At 41.1% G+C, this 18,470-nt stretch overlaps 1 protein-coding gene across 6 annotated transcripts in view; it reads left to right on the top strand.

Moving 5' to 3' along the window:
- ATXN2 (ataxin 2) overlaps window positions 1-18,470 on the top strand; it is an 86,922-nt gene that overhangs the window by 46,535 nt on the left and 21,917 nt on the right. For all 6 annotated transcript variants that reach the window (XM_080940978.1, XM_080940976.1, XM_080940975.1 and 3 more), the window contains exons 6-14: window positions 1,271-1,395; window positions 5,390-5,481; window positions 5,913-6,110; window positions 7,298-7,476; window positions 9,244-9,453; window positions 11,885-12,067; window positions 13,301-13,498; window positions 13,808-13,915; window positions 14,172-14,242. In XM_080940978.1, coding sequence (XP_080797104.1) covers window positions 1,271-1,395; window positions 5,390-5,481; window positions 5,913-6,110; window positions 7,298-7,476; window positions 9,244-9,453; window positions 11,885-12,067; window positions 13,301-13,498; window positions 13,808-13,915; window positions 14,172-14,242 — 1,364 coding nt within the window. The remainder of the gene's footprint in view (window positions 1-1,270; window positions 1,396-5,389; window positions 5,482-5,912; window positions 6,111-7,297; window positions 7,477-9,243; window positions 9,454-11,884; window positions 12,068-13,300; window positions 13,499-13,807; window positions 13,916-14,171; window positions 14,243-18,470) is intronic.

Raw genomic sequence — 18,470 nt, 5'->3', positions numbered from 1 at the left:
AACTTCATAAATTAATTTTTACCAATAGTTGATAGAGCTATTAGACGACGTAGAGTAGGGTTTGAGTCAAGCTAGCAGGAAATAATACCGCTAACTGTTTAGGGCTATTTGTAGCTTCTAAGTGGTGGGGTGTTGGGAAATGAGCAGCATCTTGTCCTCTGCAAAAAGCTTTATCCCAATTACAGTTCCATTCTACTTCTGTTGTCTGAGGGGCTCCCTGTGTGTGCTCTTTACCCTTAGATTGATGGTAGCAAGAGACATCTACTTGAGAGGCAGGCACCTCCATGCGTGGTGCACATCCAGTCTCTATGCCCCTCATGTGGGAAGACAGACAGGTGGTGAAATGCTCTGCTTAAAATTTTCCACCTGTGTCTTATTTTGGCAGTGCCTTGACCCTTGGTATACTAATACATAGTAGTGTCAGATCAAACCCTTTGAGTAGTCACTTTTGTAGAATAATTCTACATCTTAATGCTACTCTATTCTCCTACTCTTTGTAGCATACACTTGCAGTAAGGTTCAGGGAGCTTGTGGTCTCTGGCAGAGGTTAGAAACATTGCAGTGTTAGATGTGTGACCATGAGCATTCCTGTTGCTGTTTAACTCTTCAACTCCTAGCTGTAGAGCAGTAAGGTCAGCTGAACAGGTAGGTGACACACATTTTCATAAGCTAGACTCCTCAAGGGATATTAGAAGGAGTGGGATTGGCTGTGTGTCAGTAAGCCTAGGCTACTAGAAGTACCCACGAACCTGCCAGAGACAGGCAGCACTACAGAATCTGAACAGTTTCTAAGCTTAGGTCTCTGTGCAGGAGTCAGTACCTAAACTTACTTCATGATAAAATAATACATGTATTAAATAAGATCATTGCTAAATAATCTGTTCCTTTCCAAAACATTTCCTCAATACCACCTTAATGAGGTCAGACTCAAGTGTGACAGTAGTGTCCCACACCTTTAGTCCCAGCACTCAGGAGGCAGAGGCAGGCAGCCTGGTTCTAGGATAGCCAGGGCTACACAGAGAAACACTGTCTCAGAAAGTTAAGTCCATTCTGCCTAGTCACACGTGGTGGGCACTTGCTGCTATTTCAACACTGGGGAAGGTGGTACATGCAGGAAGGAGTGCTGCTACAAGTTCAAGGCTAGCCTGGGTTACATGTTAGGTTTCAGGCTATCTAGGGCTACATAGTAAAACACTGTCTCAGTACAAAAACAAGACAACTAATGTGTTTGGCTATAGTTACTTAGTGTTCCCTGTCGTCATCTTCACAGATGCTTTTACTGACTCTGCTCTCAGCGCTAAAGTGAATGGTGAGCACAAGGAGAAGGACCTGGAACCCTGGGATGCAGGGGAGCTCACAGCCAGCGAGGAGCTGGAGGCTCTGGAGAATGATGTGGTGAGTGCCCTCTATGCTTGTGTGCTCTGCACACCCCAGCTAAATGTAAACGTGCCTCTGTCATGGGGAACACCTTGAGAGCAGCACTTTCTCTGCGCAGTTGTTAAAGAGTAAGAGAAGGAAAGAATTTCTCCTTGACCAAGGTCTGAACACTTACTTATAAATCACTTCTTTGTGATGATCAGTTTATTTCAGGAAATTGACAGTTACAAGATGGCACTAGTTTTGTTTTGAATACCAGCAAAATAAGCAACCTAAGGCAGGTAGTATTTAATTGTATATTGGCTTCCTTATTTCTAAATGAGGTCAAGTTGGCCTTTTTGTTTGAGCAAAAGTTATCATTAAGATAGTGTCAGGTTGGGAGTGGCAACTGTGATGTCAGCACTCAGTGGTAGAAGAAGAGTTAAGAGTTCAAGATCATCCTCCACTAAAGAGAAAGTTTGAGGCTAGACCGAGCTATATAAGACCCTGACTCAAAACAAAGCAAAACACCAAAACAACAACAAGAACCCAAGTCAGCTAGGTGTAGTGTTACCTGCCTTTAATACCAGGAGCAGAGACAGACAGGTTTGAGGCTAGCTACAGCCACACAGTCAGATTGTGGATGGAAAATAGCAATCATTACATTACAATTAAAGCATTGCCTTAAATTTAAAATTAGTATCATTCTCTATAGAATCTTGCTTCTGAAATGCTCATTTATCATGGTTTGGTTTGATTTTCTCTTGGCATCCCATTTACAAGTCAAATCTTAGTAAACTTTGATAGAGCGTAGAGCTTATTTTATTTTCTGTAATTAAAATTTTATTTTATGCATATGGACATTGTATGTATGTCTGTGTACCTATACCTGGTGCCTTGAGAGGCCAGAAGAGTGTGTCAGATACCCTAGAACTGGAGTTACAACTGAATTTCCATTTGGGTGCTGAAAATTGTACCTGGGCCCTTTGGAAAAGCAGCCTGTGCTTAAAGCCATTGAGCCATCTCCCCAGCCCTAGAACATAGAGATTTAATGTTAAGGAGTGATATAAATAAGGTTGTTGTGAACAGAGAACCAGGTTTACTGTTTAAGGCATAGTGATGTAGTAAATAGCATCTTTTCTAAGAGCTTAAGCACCTAACAGAACAAAACTGCCCTGGGAAGTTGTTAGTATTAGTCTTCAAATTTTAAAGAGTCTTCGAAACCTAATACAGTGGTTTTCATATGTATATCACTGCACCATTGAGATGGGAAACAGATACAATTTTTACTTTATTAGTTAGGGAGATAAGTTCATTAACGGTTTGAGGGGGCAATTCTGATAGCCAAAATTTAAAATGTAAGTGTGGTTTGTTCTATTAGTTTACTATGAAGAATTTAGTTAGGCAGTTGGATTCTTAGTTCAAAGCCAGCCTGACCTACATAGCAAATACTAGGCCTGACTGAGCTACCCTTTGAGACCCTGTCTTTTGTTTTGTTTTTAAGGGTTTTTTTCTTTATTTTATGTATATGAGTATGCTAGCTGTCTTCAGACACACTGGAAGAAGGCATCAGATCCCATTACAGATGGTTGTGAGCCACCATGTGGTTACTGAGATTTGAACTCAGGACCTCTGGAAGAGCAGTCAGTGCTCTTAACTACTGACCCATCTCTCCAGCACCCTGTTTTTGTTTTTTTTTTTTTAATTGAGACAGGTTTCTCTCTGTAGCTTTGGCTGTCCTGAAACTTACTCTGTAAACCACAGTGGCCTCAAACTCAGATGCACCCATCTCTACCTCCCAAATGCTAGGATTAAAGGTGTCCATCACCACCTCCTGGCTTGAGACCCTGTCTTTTTTTTTTCCCAAAGGAGAAATAATGTAAATTAAAAATAGAAAATAATTTACCCTAGTCCTAATATGTCTATAATACATATGAATGATTATATCATGACATTTTTTGCAACATTATTTCTATTAGTAGGTTCCCATCAGAAAAGTATAATACTGATACTTAATAGAAATATGTACCTACCAAAAACTAGCATTCAAATAGGAATGATACCTCATATATTTATTAAAAGAAAAGGCAAGCTACAGAATAGCAATACTATGTTTAAATTTTAAAAATGCTGTGTGTTTGGGGTGGGGGTGAGTTGAAGGTTGCGTGTGTGACGAGTTTTATATGCATCATGAAATGAAGCCCAGAAGAGGGCATTGGTTACAGAGAGTTGAGATCTTCCTTGCAGGTGCTGCAAATCCTTTTGCAAAAGTTCTAAGAGCACATTTTGTTTTGTTGTAGTTGGTTTTCTGTTTGTTTTGAAACAGGTTTTTCTCTGTAGACCTGGCTGTCTTGGAACTTGCTCTGTAGATCTGGCTATTTGAACTCAGATCTGCCTGCCTCTACCTCGTGAGTACTGGGGTTAAATAAAGGCCTGTGCCACCATGCTGAGCTCTCTAGTAACAGGTCTTAACCTTGGAACTATTGACTTAAGCCCACGAAACTCCAGTTATTTATATTCTCTGGAACTTGAAATCAATAGTTGTGGTGGATATTTTTCTGTTCGAGTGTGATGGATTAGTCAAATTACTGAAGTTATAGTCTTCCAATTGAAAACCTATCTATTTTTGTATCTTATCTATTGAGAGCAAGAATGTGTGGAGTGTAAGTGTATTGTTGTGGCTTGTATGTGGACAGCTTGTGGGAGTTGCTGCTTTTCCTTCACCATGTCCTCTGGAAAAGCCATGTTTTCTTGACTACTGAGCCATCAACCTGTTTGGCTTTAAAAGGAGAGTTGGCTGTGAGATTTCTGGAGTTCAGGAGTTGCCTCACAAACTATATGAACACTGATCTCAGTCAGTCAGGGATAATTTATTGAGCATTCACCTCAGGATTGATTAATGAAAGCAGCAGACCAGACTCAGGAGCTGGCTGTGACAATGAGTCAAGATCAGGGCTTTTAAACTTTTTTTGGCTAACTATAGAAAGCAGTTCTAACTGACTTCTGTTGTGATTGGTGTCTAAGAACACCAAAGCACAGAAGTCAGTGGAATCTGCAAATCAACTAGAGCATGAGAAAGTTTCCTTATGACATTAGTAACAGCACAAAATGGCAGACCAGAAAGGTAACAGTTACCTAGGCTTCAACAAGATTGATTGGCACCAAAGATTCTGGCTGTATTCTCCTCTTTTCTTCAGCTGATGAGTACCGTCTGTGTTTTGAGAGTGGCAGTAACTCCTTCAGAATGGAGGGGACAGTGCTGAGGCTGGAAGTTAGGACAGTGGGGCCCATAGCTGTTGCTGAGATCCTCTCGCAACCTTTTATGGCAAAGCAGCTTTAAAACTTAGCATGTGTGACATCCCATTTGCCTTCCCGTGGCTTTATGTTGCCCTTCCTCACCTGCCTAGGGGAGGGGAAGAGGAAGGCTTTTTTTTTTTTTTTCCCTGGTATGGAAATCTAGTAGAAAAAGTTTTGACTCTGCTTGTGGGAACTCTGACCCAGAGGCCCTGGATCTCTGACAATTAATGTAATCCCCCACTGGCTTAAAGGGAGGATACATGTGAGAGAAAAGCTTTTCTAAAGAGTTGTTACTTGTTGTTGCAGTAAAAATAAAAAGTGAATCTGCTGCTTCCGGCCTCACCTCACTCTGCTGGAGCTGCTCCAGTGGAGCCATGCGTCCGGGCTCTTTCTCTACCATGTAGTCCGAAAAACACCCTCTGCCTTCTCCCAGCTATCTCTCTCCCAGCTGGGAACTTACTGAAACAATTTGGTTTCGTTTGATATGGGCCTTTTTTTTTTTTTCCTTTTTTCAACTGTAGCCCAGGCTGGCTCTTGAACCCCAAACATCCCCTTGTCTTATCTCCTGAGTGCTGGTCTGTCAGGCATGAGCTGTGTCTGGCTTTTCTTTAATAGTTTCTAAGGTAAAGTTTGGCACTTTTGTAGGGAAGGGTGAGAGTTAGAGCAAACCAGTGCAGTTTGCTAGTAAACATTGATTGCAGCTGAACTCAAAAGTTGACCTTCATTTTCCTTCTAGTCTAATGGATGGGATCCCAACGATATGTTTCGATATAATGAAGAAAATTATGGTGTGGTGTCCACATATGATAGCAGTTTATCTTCATATACGTAAGTTCACAGAGTTGCCTTTTATTTATTTTAGTGCATTTGTATTTGATTTTCATCAACTAAGTGGTTTTTTTTAAATTTTAAATTAAACAAAAATATTACATATTTTTATTAACTATTCAGACTGACAGACTCACATTAACAGGGAGTAAATGTTGTTCCCTTACCTATACTTTGTTTCCTGGTCAAAATACATTTTGTCTTTGTTTTTAAATTGTAAAAATGTTAAATTTACAGGGATAAGGGTTAGAGTGAATCAGTTCTTGAAATAGTAAATGTTCTTCTATATAACAGCCACAACAACAAAAACATATTTTGATTAATGATAGCAAAGCCCTTAACTTTATCATTGTCCTTGACGTCATACTGTAGAGTTTCTTAACAGTCGAGGGTAGAAATGATCACTAACGTCTTCTTTTCTTTGTGCTTAGGGTTCCTTTAGAAAGGGACAACTCAGAAGAATTTCTAAAACGGGAGGCAAGGGCAAATCAGTTAGCAGAAGAAATCGAATCCAGTGCTCAGTACAAAGCTCGTGTGGCCCTTGAGAATGATGACCGGAGTGAGGAAGAAAAATACACAGCAGTCCAGCGAAACTGCAGTGACCGGGAGGGGCATGGAACCAACACTAGGTATTCAAACTGAGCCACGATGCACTGTCTTGGACACATGATTCAAAGTCTGTGTGAGAAGATGTAGTCTATTTCCTTTTCTCAAAGCTAAGGAGAAAGTGCTGATTGATTTGGCTTAAGATTCTGTTGGAGAGCTGGGCAGTAGTGGTGCATGCCTTTAATCTTAGCACTTGGGAGGCAGAGTTCAGTGCCAACCTTGTCGTCCCCCCCCAAATTTCTGTTAGAGTAAAGATTATGGTCATTTTAATAGTATCTTTTGGGATTAGCTCTCTGGAGTCAAGTGTTGGACTCCTGTGAGGACCCAGCCCAGACCCTGAGGAGCTCCTTAAAACAAGGTCAGAGTGGGACCCAGTGGCCTAGTGACAGTGCACTGTGGCTTGCACAATGAAGGTCTGTTGAGAGCATCAGAATATAGGAATGGGGAAGAGCCAGAATTACTGTGTAGTTCGGAAGCCTCACCAGAAGGTGACATTTTTGATAAGATAATGGAGCATGTCCGCCTCTGGGAGTATGGGGAATTATTTCACCTCTGCAGAATCTGGCCTCTTCAGGTAAAGGCTGAGAACCCATGGTCAGTATTTTTGGTGCTATAATGGCAGGTGTCAGAAGCACTTGTGTGCCCTGCTTGAAGGGTAGCCTGTAGGGAACAGTGAGGAACAAAGACGCTGAGTCAGAGAGCCTGTCAGTGTGACACAGCATTACGGCAGAAAGTGGTAAGCTGCCAGACAGACTCACTGTTCGAAGGCTGGAAAAACTAGGGAGAGGTAAGCCTTACTTGGAAATTCAACTTTTCATGATGCTTGCTTTGAGAACACATGCGCTAAAGACAGTGTAGAGTGAATTTAAAAAGAGAGACGATGGTGCGGTAGTTTCGTGTATCTGCAGGGCTCTGGGTCTGTCATTTATTCAAGACATAAAGAAAACCTGCTTGCTGCCTTGTGGGTAAAGCTGATTCTGCCTTCAAGGCTCCACAGCTGAGTCCTTTGATTTTCCTAACCATCACAGAGTGTTAGGATGAAGGTGTGCACACCTTGTTAAAGTGTTGGAGACCTGCAGGGCTGTGAGGCAGTGCGGTGAGACTGGGGCTTATGTGAGAAATAGTCTTCTAAGACTTAATGTACCTTTCAGTGTGTTTTGTTAGCCAGTATTTTTTAGGATAAATTATTTAGATGATCTCTCATTTCCAGGGAAAATAAATATATTCCTCCTGGACAAAGAAACAGAGAAGTCATATCCTGGGGAAGTGGGAGACAGAGCTCACCACGAATGGGCCAGCCTGGACCAGGCTCCATGCCATCAAGAGCTGCTTCTCACACTTCAGATTTCAACCCGAACGCTGGCTCAGACCAAAGAGTAGTTAACGGAGGCAAGTATTTTGACTATATTTGTTACTGTTTTTGACCAGTTACATATATGATAGGAATGTGCATGCCAGTTTTGAATTTTTGGAGTAGTTTCTGTTACCTATAATGTAGTTTGTTTTGTGGCTAGCAGATAGTATGTAGTACACTGTATCCGTCCTTGGCTCATGTAGGGTGACAGCAAGCAGGTCCTGAGCGGTTTCATCCTCTCATACTGATTTTGGCCTAAGACACTCCACAGACAGATAGATTGGAAACTCCTAAAACACTGGGTAATCACACTGTGGGCATATAGTTCATTTGGAATACACTCAGTGTAGATTCATTTTCATTAACTGTGATGGATTCCATTCTGTTTACTTCAAGGAAGAACTTGGGGTCATTTGTAATGTCAGAAACGAGCAAGAGTCATGTGACGAAAGTCATCAGATATTTGTGCTTACAAATACAGCACAGACCACCTTTGATTTCTGAGGGTAGATGTTAAGAGAATAGCAGCTTGGGTCTTTAAGTAGAAAGGCACTTTCTGCAGTGTCCCCATTCAGTTCAATACAGATTATGTAAGTGTGTATAGAAATCCGGAAGATGGGACAGCAGAAGTGAGTCATTTGGAAATCTGGTAACCCACAGGGAATGAGAGTCGACAGCCAATATTAGAGGTTGAAAGTTAGAGCAGCACAAAATGAATGAGGTAGATGCCTCATGCCTGAGCAGAGGACAAGCAGTCAAAGGCTCCATAGGCATTTTGAGCCAGCCTGGGTCGTGTGAGACCTCATGCAAAAAATGGAAGAGGGGAGAAGAAGGTCAGCCATGTGAGAGCAGAACACTAGGTTTTCAGTAGTTTGTTTTTGCCGAGTCTTTTCTCTGGAATTCCTCTCCAAGGAACACACTTGAGTCTTTTTCCTACTTAGTAATGATGGTGAAATTTCTTTGCTCATTGAGTGAAGATTTTCAGTTGTTTATGAACAGAATTTTCAAGTTAAAAACATGAAGGAGGCTGAGAAATGTATGAGACTCCAGTGTGTAGAGCCCCCTAGACTATTGGAGAGGAACCCTGGATTGTTGACTAAGCACCAGGGAAGTGGCCAATAATGGGGCTGCTGTCAGGTTTGTGGCCTGTGGCTTACAGGTTCCTGTTGGTGTGTAGACAGTAGAATGGGCAGATCCCATCCCATTGTGCTGGAATGAGATTTGTTTTACAAAAGCATAGGGTGCTGTTCTTTGAATCTTCTAGAAAACAATGGAAGTAAGGTTTCATTTCTAATGATATTTCGGTTCAGATGTAGATCTGAGGAAGCTCACAGGAGATAGGAAAAGAGCCTTTGACAGTGGCTTTAATGGCTGCTGTTTCTGTGGATTGTTCAGAGCTAAGACCAGTGAAGGGGCTGCCTTCCCAGCAGGAGTAACCATGTTTGTTGAGGGGTTTATCTTTCTGTGCAACATCCTCTTCACAAGTGATGGCTGACAACAGCTGAAGAAGTAGGCATTCTAGGCAGAGTCTTAACTGTCTCTTCAGTAGTGTGTGTAGATCCTAATTAACCCTTTGGGAACGTGGATTCATTCAAACAGACTTAATTTTAAGGAGGTTAAAGTAAAATGTGAATTTTAAGTCAGTTAAGTTGTGCTAAAACTTATCACAAATCAAATGACTGTCCTCAAAGGGTTAAATGTACAAGAAATCATTTTTGTCATTTTACTTTTTTTCTGTTTACTTTTTCCCTCATTTTTTTCTTTAGTTTTTATACTTTCCTTCATATCATTTGTTCTGTCAGGTGTTCCCTGGCCATCGCCTTGCCCATCTCCTTCCTCTCGCCCACCTTCTCGCTACCAGTCAGGTCCCAACTCTCTTCCACCTCGGGCAGCCACCCCTACACGGCCGCCCTCCAGGCCCCCCTCGAGGCCATCCAGACCCCCGTCTCACCCCTCTGCTCATGGTTCTCCAGCTCCTGTCTCTACTATGCCTAAACGCATGTCTTCAGAAGGTACAATACCACGATTTGTTCATGTTTTTGTTTGTCTTTGTTTAGCTCCTTTGTGAGGTTATGATTACAAGATAGTTTCCTCTTCATTATTTAATAACCTATAATTTCTGTGTTTTAACTTTAGTTTAATAAAACTATTTCTATTAACGTTTTGCTCACTAGAGTAAAATGGGAGAAGTGCTGTGTGTAAAGCTCTGCACTGCCTTGAGGTAACAATGAGGTCTGACCTGTCTGCAGATAGTGCTCCTGTGCAGCCCAGGAAGGTCACGGCCCAGGACAGTAACAGGGATGAACTGGGCACTTTCTGCTCCTGGAGGTGGGTGGGGGTATGGGGGCCACATTCAGCTCCCTGGCCATGGTGCCAGTGAACCTTCCTGTTGGCCAAAGGCAGGAGGAGTACAATTTTGGGGTCCTTTGTGATAACATCCCTTGTAGTGGCCTTGTCCATTTACCCTCAGGTAACAGTAGTTTTTAGAGTGCCTGAGGAATTACTAATTCAGTTGAATAACTATTTTAAAATAGTTTTACAATATCACTATACTGAAAGGGTGCTTTAATCTGAGAGAAGTTTATTTAAAGTTCTATACAAAACAGGTATAGATTTGAGGTTTTTCTGTCTTTTGGCTCTTGTTGAATTGTTTATATTTGATGAATTCACCATTGTTGCATGTTATATACTTTGATTGGTGGCACATGTTTGTAATCTCAGTGCCCTGGACACAGGTGGGAGGATGGCCAAAAGTAGAGATCAGCTTGGCTCATATCATGAGTTCTAAGCCGGCCAGGACTCTATGCTGAGATCTGTCCCAGCCACCCGACACCCTGCCCAAAAAAGTGTAACATTCTGATTTAATGCAGTTTATAAGTTAAAACAGCTTTTGTTCTAAATGACAGTGAGAATATTTGTGTTTATATTCTAAACACCTTGTCTTAGTAAAGTTATAGTGAATATAGCTGATCAAGACTGACCAAGTTTTCTAAAGAAGCTGTTTGGGAATAAACTATATTGGCTACTGTTAAATTTTCACCCAGGGAAACTTTCACAGCAGAAGATTGCAGTGTTGCAAAGGCAAATTTCACTGACTTTTAATACATGCCTCTTGTGTGGCTCCTAGCAGCGACATGGAGCTCTGTTGCAGACAGACTATTAGGGTTAGGGTAAAGGTGCTTACTGCACGAGAATGTTTCAGATAGCACTGAGCACAAGCCAACTGTAAGCATTACACTGTAGTCAGACGAAAGGGCTGCTTTTGGACTGCCCAGAAAGCATGCTCTATAGTTCGAAGGTGCTGGCACCTCCAGGTGAAAGCCCTAACAGTAGGCTGGCGAGGTGGCTTTGTGGGTGAAAGTCTTTGCCGTGCAAACCTGATCTCTGGAACTCATGTAAAGATGAAAAAATAGAACGGACTCCACCTGCACACACATGCTATGGCACAAAAATTTCACCTGTACCACACACATAGAATAGTAGTTAATACATTTTAATAATTAAAACTAAAAAAGTAAAATCCTAACGTGAATTAGTATTTTCTCAGAGCATATGTCTGTCTGACTATGTTCCCACTGAGGACACAGCAGAGAGCATGTGTTAGGAGCCTCATCATGGCCTCTAAGAGGAGTAGTTCTGGACTTGTGTTTTTACTCTGGCTTAGTGTGCTACAGGCTGTATTCACAGCAGTGTCTGTTGGGTGGCAGAGTCAGTGATGGCTAGTGTCCTCAGCTCACAGCTTTCTGCAGAATGTCCTTGTTCTGATCTTACATGTGAGGACAACTGGGAGCCATGATTTGTAAAATTGATTGTGACAAAAGACAGAGAGGAGAACTGAGGTTTCTGCTTGAAGTTCCTTTTCCCTGGAGCCCAAAAGGACATAGTTCAGCCTGACAAGTATGGGGTCCCGAGTTTGGTTCCTGTTACTGTCAAAAAACATTTTTTGTCTAATTTTGGAAGTCATAAAATCTGGTAGAAAGGTAAACTGATAATATCCCATTAGCTGTAATTCCTACTAAAACTTTATTATAACTTATTTTTTAATGCAAAATGTTGTAATACATTGTTATGCCATGTTGTTTGATTTCTCGCCATCAAGTTTATTTCTCCCTTGCTTTAAAAATAAAAGGAAATAAGGCTGGAAAGATGGGTCAGTTGTTAGAGAGTGTTCTGTTTTTGCCGAGGACACTCATGTGCGCATACTCTCACACAGACACCGTATAATTAAAGTAAAAACAAATCGTAAAGGGGAGAAATAAAACATATACACAAAATTGACACCCGACAAAATAATTCTTAGTGTGGCCAAAAATCAATAGTGTGGTTCATTTTTTAACCAATGAAAATCTGTTAAGGCAGTAAGAGCATATGTCTATATCTAGCAAAAAGAGCAGTAAGGTAGACACTGTGGCACTGATGTGACATCCTTCGTGTCTTCCTTAGGTCCTCCAAGGATGTCTCCAAAGGCACAACGGCACCCTCGGAATCACAGAGTCTCCGCTGGGAGAGGCTCCATGTCTAGTGGCCTAGAATTTGTATCCCACAATCCCCCAAGTGAAGCAGCTGCTCCTCCAGTGGCAAGGACTAGTCCTGCAGGGGGAACATGGTCCTCAGTGGTCAGTGGGGGTAGGTATGACATTGTGACAGCTGACTGCACACGCACAGTAGGGCCAAGCTGAAGATCTGAGAGGATGTACAGACATACAAATTAACTGTGGTGGCACAAGCAGGTGTTGCCCATTACCTCACACACCCAAGACTAGTTCTGGTGTACATTTTGTGAACCTGTTTAGGTTTCTTATTGCAGTATGTTTCTGTGGCATCTGTGTGTGGCGTAAGCAGATCTTCACCTGGTGCTGCTCAAGGAGTAGTCTCCACCAGAAGTTCAGCTTTCACTATGAGTGCCTGAGAAGTTCTGACTGCCAGCAGCTGTAGTCACGGTCCTGCTTGGAGCAGATTTAGAATTAGGCCAGACTACTTGGGCTGCTGAGTTGGCCTTGCCAGTCTGCAGTGCTTCTTCCCAGGAATGCAGAGCTAGAGCTTGTGCCTTACCATAAGGAGGGCTTTAAGCTTAAAAACAGACAAAAATCCCAGTACTGTTAAATGTCTGTTTTTATTTGCTACCCTCTCATATAGTATGCTTACTCCTGTATGGTGTGCAATTGTAGTAATTGCCCTGTAAATTCTTTTGTGCTAGTTTTCTTGACCTTTTTAACTAAAGATTAACAAGAAAATAGGTGAGAAAAGACTCTTGAGCTGCTTTGACCTAATTTTTATTGTAAATATGAGAATAGAGACAGTTGCACAGGGATTTAGTGAGAACCATGAACAGTTTCCTTTTATAATGTTTGTGACTTCAAAAACAAAAGTCACTATGGTGGTGCAAATTCAATCACTCTCGTTAACCTCTCGTTAGTCTGAAGCTGCAAATAGGTCTGTAATGGACTAGGAAGCCTTGAGCAGTCATGTGGAAGGTGTGGTTCTGTGCCCCATACCCCTGAGGCTAATTGCGTCCTGATTTCTTTCAGCACTGGCAGTGAGTCTTTATGTGCAAGGAAAGCACATAGTCTTGGCAGCAAGGTGCCATCCGTTTGATTTGTTTTGAGTCTTGATGGAAGGGGAGGGGAGAGGTGTGGTCGATCTCTCCCCTTAAATAAATGTTATGCTTTGGATGTAGTTGGGGTTTTTTTCTTGTTTTTGTTTTGATTTTTAGAGTGCCATTGAACTCCGGTGTTAAATTTTCCTCAAAATATTTCAAAGTTAACTCAATTAATAGGGAAACCACGGTGGTACTTAGATATTGGTGATTTCTGCTATAAGATATTTCTGAGAATTTAATGAGTATTTTTTTGCTTCTAGTTCCAAGGTTATCTCCCAAAACTCACAGACCCAGGTCTCCCAGGCAGAACAGCATTGGAAACTCACCCAGTGGGCCTGTGCTTGCTTCTCCCCAAGCTGGCATCATCCCTGCTGAAGCCGTTTCCATGCCTGTTCCCGCTGCATCTCCTACTCCTGCCAGCCCTGCATCCAACAGAGCTCTGACCCCATCTATTGAGGGTATGCAGCCAGCACCTTTCCTGTTGTAACCCGTGTGTGTCCAGAGTTGTGTTATAAATACACAGCGATACAGGCTCTGTCTGTGGTAGAAATATTATATGTATGTTAACTAATGTCCTGGTGTGACATGCCTGCTTTTTGAGCATTCTTACTGAGTTTTGATGGGTTGACTAACAGAATAAACTCTGTTTAATGAGCCCACTTTTTCCCTAATCCAGGAAGTTAGAAGTGTTTGATGTTTACTCATACTATTGTCCTAACTTCTGTCTAATGCTAGTTTTTTGGTTTTTTTTAAAACTTGTTTTCTAGCAAAAGATTCCAGGCTTCAAGATCAGAGGCAGAACTCTCCTGCAGGGAATAAAGAAAATATTAAAGCACGTGAAACATCACCTAGCTTTTCAAAAGCTGAAAACAAAGGTTAGAATTTGTTAAAGTTTTTAGACACAATTATAGAAATAGAAAAGTGTTTAGCTAGATAGATACTTGAAATTGCTAGTCTTTAGGCAGTAGATCTGTTCTTATCTCCTCTCCTCACTCCCAGTGCTGGGATTAAAGGTGCTGTAGGCTTGCACCAACACACTTGGCTTCTGTTCTCATTTCTAACATTCCATACTTATCATTTTAAGTTTAAGGTTAGAAGTAAATGGGAATCTAACAGATTTTGGTTTTACAGGTATGTCACCAGTTGTTTCTGAACACAGAAAACAGATCGATGATTTAAAGAAGTTTAAGAATGATTTTAGGGTAAGTTCTCTATTGACTGGTAAAATTAAAAAAGAAATAGCAAACAGTGATTTTTATGTGACCAGTTCACAAAAGCATGCTAATAAAATACGCATGCACGTATGCATGCATTCACACTCTCATTTTCAGTCATCTGTGCAGCAAGCTAATTTTTTTTTGTTTGTTTTTCATGCATATGAGTGTTTGCATTATGTATACAGGCCATGGGTCTGTCCTTGAAACCAGAAGAGGGCACTGGATTTCCTGGAACTGGAGTTGTAGATGGTTATGAACCACCATGTAGGTTCTGGGAACTGAACCCAAGTCCTCTGGAAGAGCAGCCAGTGCTCTTAGCCATTATAGTCTCTCTCCAGCCCACAGGGTTTAAGTGTGTGTATGTGCATCTGGTCTTGTCTGTCTGTCTGTCTGTGAGTAGGTACGTACATAGTAGTTCAAGTGCCCTCTGAGGCCAGAAGTTGTCATCCCTTGGAGATGGAGTTAAGGTGATGGTGAGCTACCTTTTAAAGAATTATTTATTTCATGTGTATGAGTACACTGTAGCTGTTCTCAGACACACCAGAAGAGGGCATCAGATCCCGTTACAGACAGTTGTGAGCCACCATGTGGTTGCTGGTATTTGAATTCAGAACCTCTGGAAGAGCAGCCAGTGCTCTTAACCTGAGTCATCTCTCCAGCCTCCTATACTGTTGGTTTTTATTTTTATTATTTTTAATTATATGCATATGTATCTGTGTGTTAGAATAGGCACGTGACTGGAGGCACCCACAGGGGCCAGTAGTGTGATATTTTTCTAGAGCTAATGGATTCTGTTGGTCTGGGTGCTGGGAGCTATACTCTAATCCTCTGGGAGAGAACAGTACATGCTCTTAACCACTGAGCCATCCATCCTCCTCACCAAGTTACATTTAAATACCAGTTGAGGGTGTCTTGAAATTTATATTAATTTAATATAATTTAATTTAATATAATATTAAAATAATTAATTAAATCTATATTAGATCTTAAAACTCAGAAATGAGAGAAAACATGCAATAATTGTCTTTTCTGAATTAAAATTGCTTAATCTAATACTCCTGTTATATTTATTTTCCTATAAATAATACAATTTTTTTGGATGAATAAAGCTCCAAGTATACATGCCACATTCTTGTCAGTCTTTCTTCTGTGGATAGATACCTAGGTTGGTTCTGTAAGTAGCTATTGTGACTAGCCCTGCAAGAAGTGTTGATATGGAAGACTATCAGTGACACGTAGGTTTAGATTCCTTGGAGAGTAATGGCTGGGTCACATTGGTAGGTCTTTTTAAAAAATTTTAGGTTCTGGGATTTTTTTTTCTTCAAGATTTATTTTACATTTTAAAATTTATATGTATGTATATGTTTGCACACTTGTGGATGCTCTGGAGCTGAAGTTGCAGACAGTTGGTAAGCCTGAGTCCATGTGGGTGCTGGGAATTGAACCAGGGTTTTTTGGAAGAACAGCCGGTACTCTTAACCACTGAGCCAACTCTCTGGCCCACAGAGACTGGATAACTTTACACTTCCACCAGCTTTGCTCTCTGGTGGGAGAAAAAGGGGCTCCCGTTTTTCTACATTGTCACCACTATTTGTTGTGTGTTTCTAATTACTGCCATTCTGACTGAGTTAAGTGTGTATGTGAGTGTGTGCATATATATAATCTTGTCTAAAATAACGTACGTGTGTGTGTGTGTGTGTGTGTGTGTGTGTGTGTGTGTGTGTGTGTGTGTGTGTGTTTGTTTGTACGGATAAGTGCACAAGAGTGAGGATCCCTGGCAAGGTCAGAGGCTTTGGGTCTCCTGAGAATTGTGTGCACAGGGCTTGTGTGCTGCTTGATGTAGGTGCTGGAAACTGAACTTGTGTCATCTTTAAGAAGACTTCACACTCAAAACCCCTTACAACTCCAGTTTCCTCAATGGAGTTTTACTTCATGTTTCTCTCATGGCAGTGATCTCATTTTTCATGCATTCATTGACTATTGATACAAGTCTTTTGAGAACAGTCTGTTTGTTTCATTAGCCTGTTTAAATGATTTTGTTATTTGTGTTACATACAAGTAAGTACACACATGTGTACACACATGTTGGAGCATACAGTTCTGCTTTGTTACAAATAATGGTCAGTGGCTCTGGGTTATTCTTGCTTTCTTACAAGGATGAATAATGCCAACAGAAACATCGAGGCTTGGTTTCTTGTGAATATGTGTTGTCATTTCTCTAGGATTATAAATTGTGAGTCATGTGGTAGAGTGTTGAAACTTTGCAGGAACTACCTGTCATTTTACCATGGTAGTTGCATGGTTACCATTGGACACGCCCTCCACCATCAGCCAGCAAGTTCTTATTTTCATTTTGGGTTTGTTTTTGACATAGAAACTTGCTTTGTAACTCCAGCCGCGCTTCCTGTGCTCAGTCATCCTGCTACTGCTTGCCAAGTGCCAGTGTTTCTGGTGTGCCCCACCTGGCCATGTATGGGAGCAGCCATCCCCCTGAAGGTGCTGGAATTCTTGTTCTTGGTTGTGGTCCACAGTGAGGTTTTGTGATTCAGAGCTCTCATGGGCAGTGATGCTGATTACAATTTTTTGTGTTTATTATTCTTTGTTTGTTTAGATTGCTGTTTGTTTATATCCTTAACTCAACTGCAAAACTTTAGGGTGGGTACTGGTGAAAAGTCCATGGGTTATGGCCCTTTCCACCAAGTCTGCCAGCCTGAGTTGAGTTTCTAGACTCATGTGACAGGTGAAGAAACTGACTTGCAGAAGTTGCCTTCTGACTTCCTATAACTCCCTTCCCCCACGTGATATAATTCATCTTTTTTTTTCTTACTTACTTACTTGTTTGTTTGTTTATTATTTATTTATTGATTGATTGATTGAGTAAGGTTTTCCTGTGTAGCCCTGGCTGTGCTGTGTGTCTGTCTGTCTGTCGGTCTGTCTGTTTTCCCCCAGACAGTGTCTTTCTGCGTAGCCCTTACTGACCTTAGGTCTCTAGTACTCTCATGTACTGTAGATCTGAGTCTGGTGCTGTTTGATACTTCTGAGATGTTAGGTTTGGAACCTGGGGTGGCACAGAGCTTTATCCTTGGTCCTGTATCCCTCAGAAGATCTGGGTTTGTGAATTTCTTTTCTCTAATTTTGTGGGTTGTCTTTTCACTTCTGTTCCTTGAGACACAGCTTTATTTAATGACATCTAGTTTTTTTCCAGTATCAGTTGCCACTTAGCTTGTGAGTTTGGCCTCTGGTTTTGCAAATTACTGTTTAAATCTGAAGATCACAACACTTAACTGTTTGCTTAAGACTTACTGGGGGCTGGAGAGATGACCCAGTGGTTAAGAACATTGACTATTCTTCCAGAGGTCCTGAATCCAATTCCCAGCAACCACATGGTGGTTCACAACCATCTGTAATGGGATCTGATGCCCTCTTCTGGTGTGTCTGAAAACAGCTACAGTGTACTTATATATAATAAATAAGTAAATCTTAAAAAAAAAAAAAAAAAGACTCACTGGGGAGCTCCTGTCTATGTGATTCACCTTCATTTCTTCCTGTGTTTGTGTGTTCTCCCTGTGTTGTAATCTTTTTGAAAGGCTATTAGTTGTAGATTTAATATTGCATGCCTTTAATTCTAGCACTTGGGAGGCAGAGACAGAGCCTGGCAGATCTCTTGAGTTCCAACCAGCCTGGTCTATGTAGTGAGTTTTAGGACAGCCAGAGCTATTCGGAGAAGCCCTGTTTTAAATCACCCCAAATGCCCCCAAACCTCCGGCTACTCTTTATTTATTTTTTATTCATTATTCAAGCCACTGACATATTTGTTTACAACTTCCTTTGACCCTTCCTTAGTGATGAATCCTTTTCTGTCCTGTTTTTATTGTTTTTTTCCAGCCTTGATTTGGACTTAGTTTGTTGTTTGTTCCTTTTCTAAGATCTTCAGGTACATCATTGTTACTTATTTAAGATTTTATCATTCTTTTTATTTAACTTGATTTATTTACTTATTTTAATTTTGTTTACTTAAAAATGTTTTAAGTAAGATTTTGTGTTTTTTTTTTGTTTGTTTGTTTTTTTTAAAGTTCCTGGCCAATAAATAAATGCTAGGAAGCAGAGCAGGGATTCCAGTGCAGTGTTTAATTTTAATTGCTCAAAATGTGAAATCAAGTCAGTAGTTTACATTCAGTGCTTCCTGTGTTTCAAACTCTTTCCCCTGCTTCTG

The sequence above is a fragment of the Micromys minutus genome, assembly GCF_963924665.1.
Source record: "Micromys minutus genome assembly, chromosome: 29".
In the NCBI taxonomy this organism is placed as follows: domain Eukaryota; kingdom Metazoa; phylum Chordata; class Mammalia; order Rodentia; family Muridae; genus Micromys; species Micromys minutus.
The sequence above is the reverse complement of the archived record's forward strand: the minus strand, read 5'-3'. Positions and strand labels throughout refer to the sequence as shown.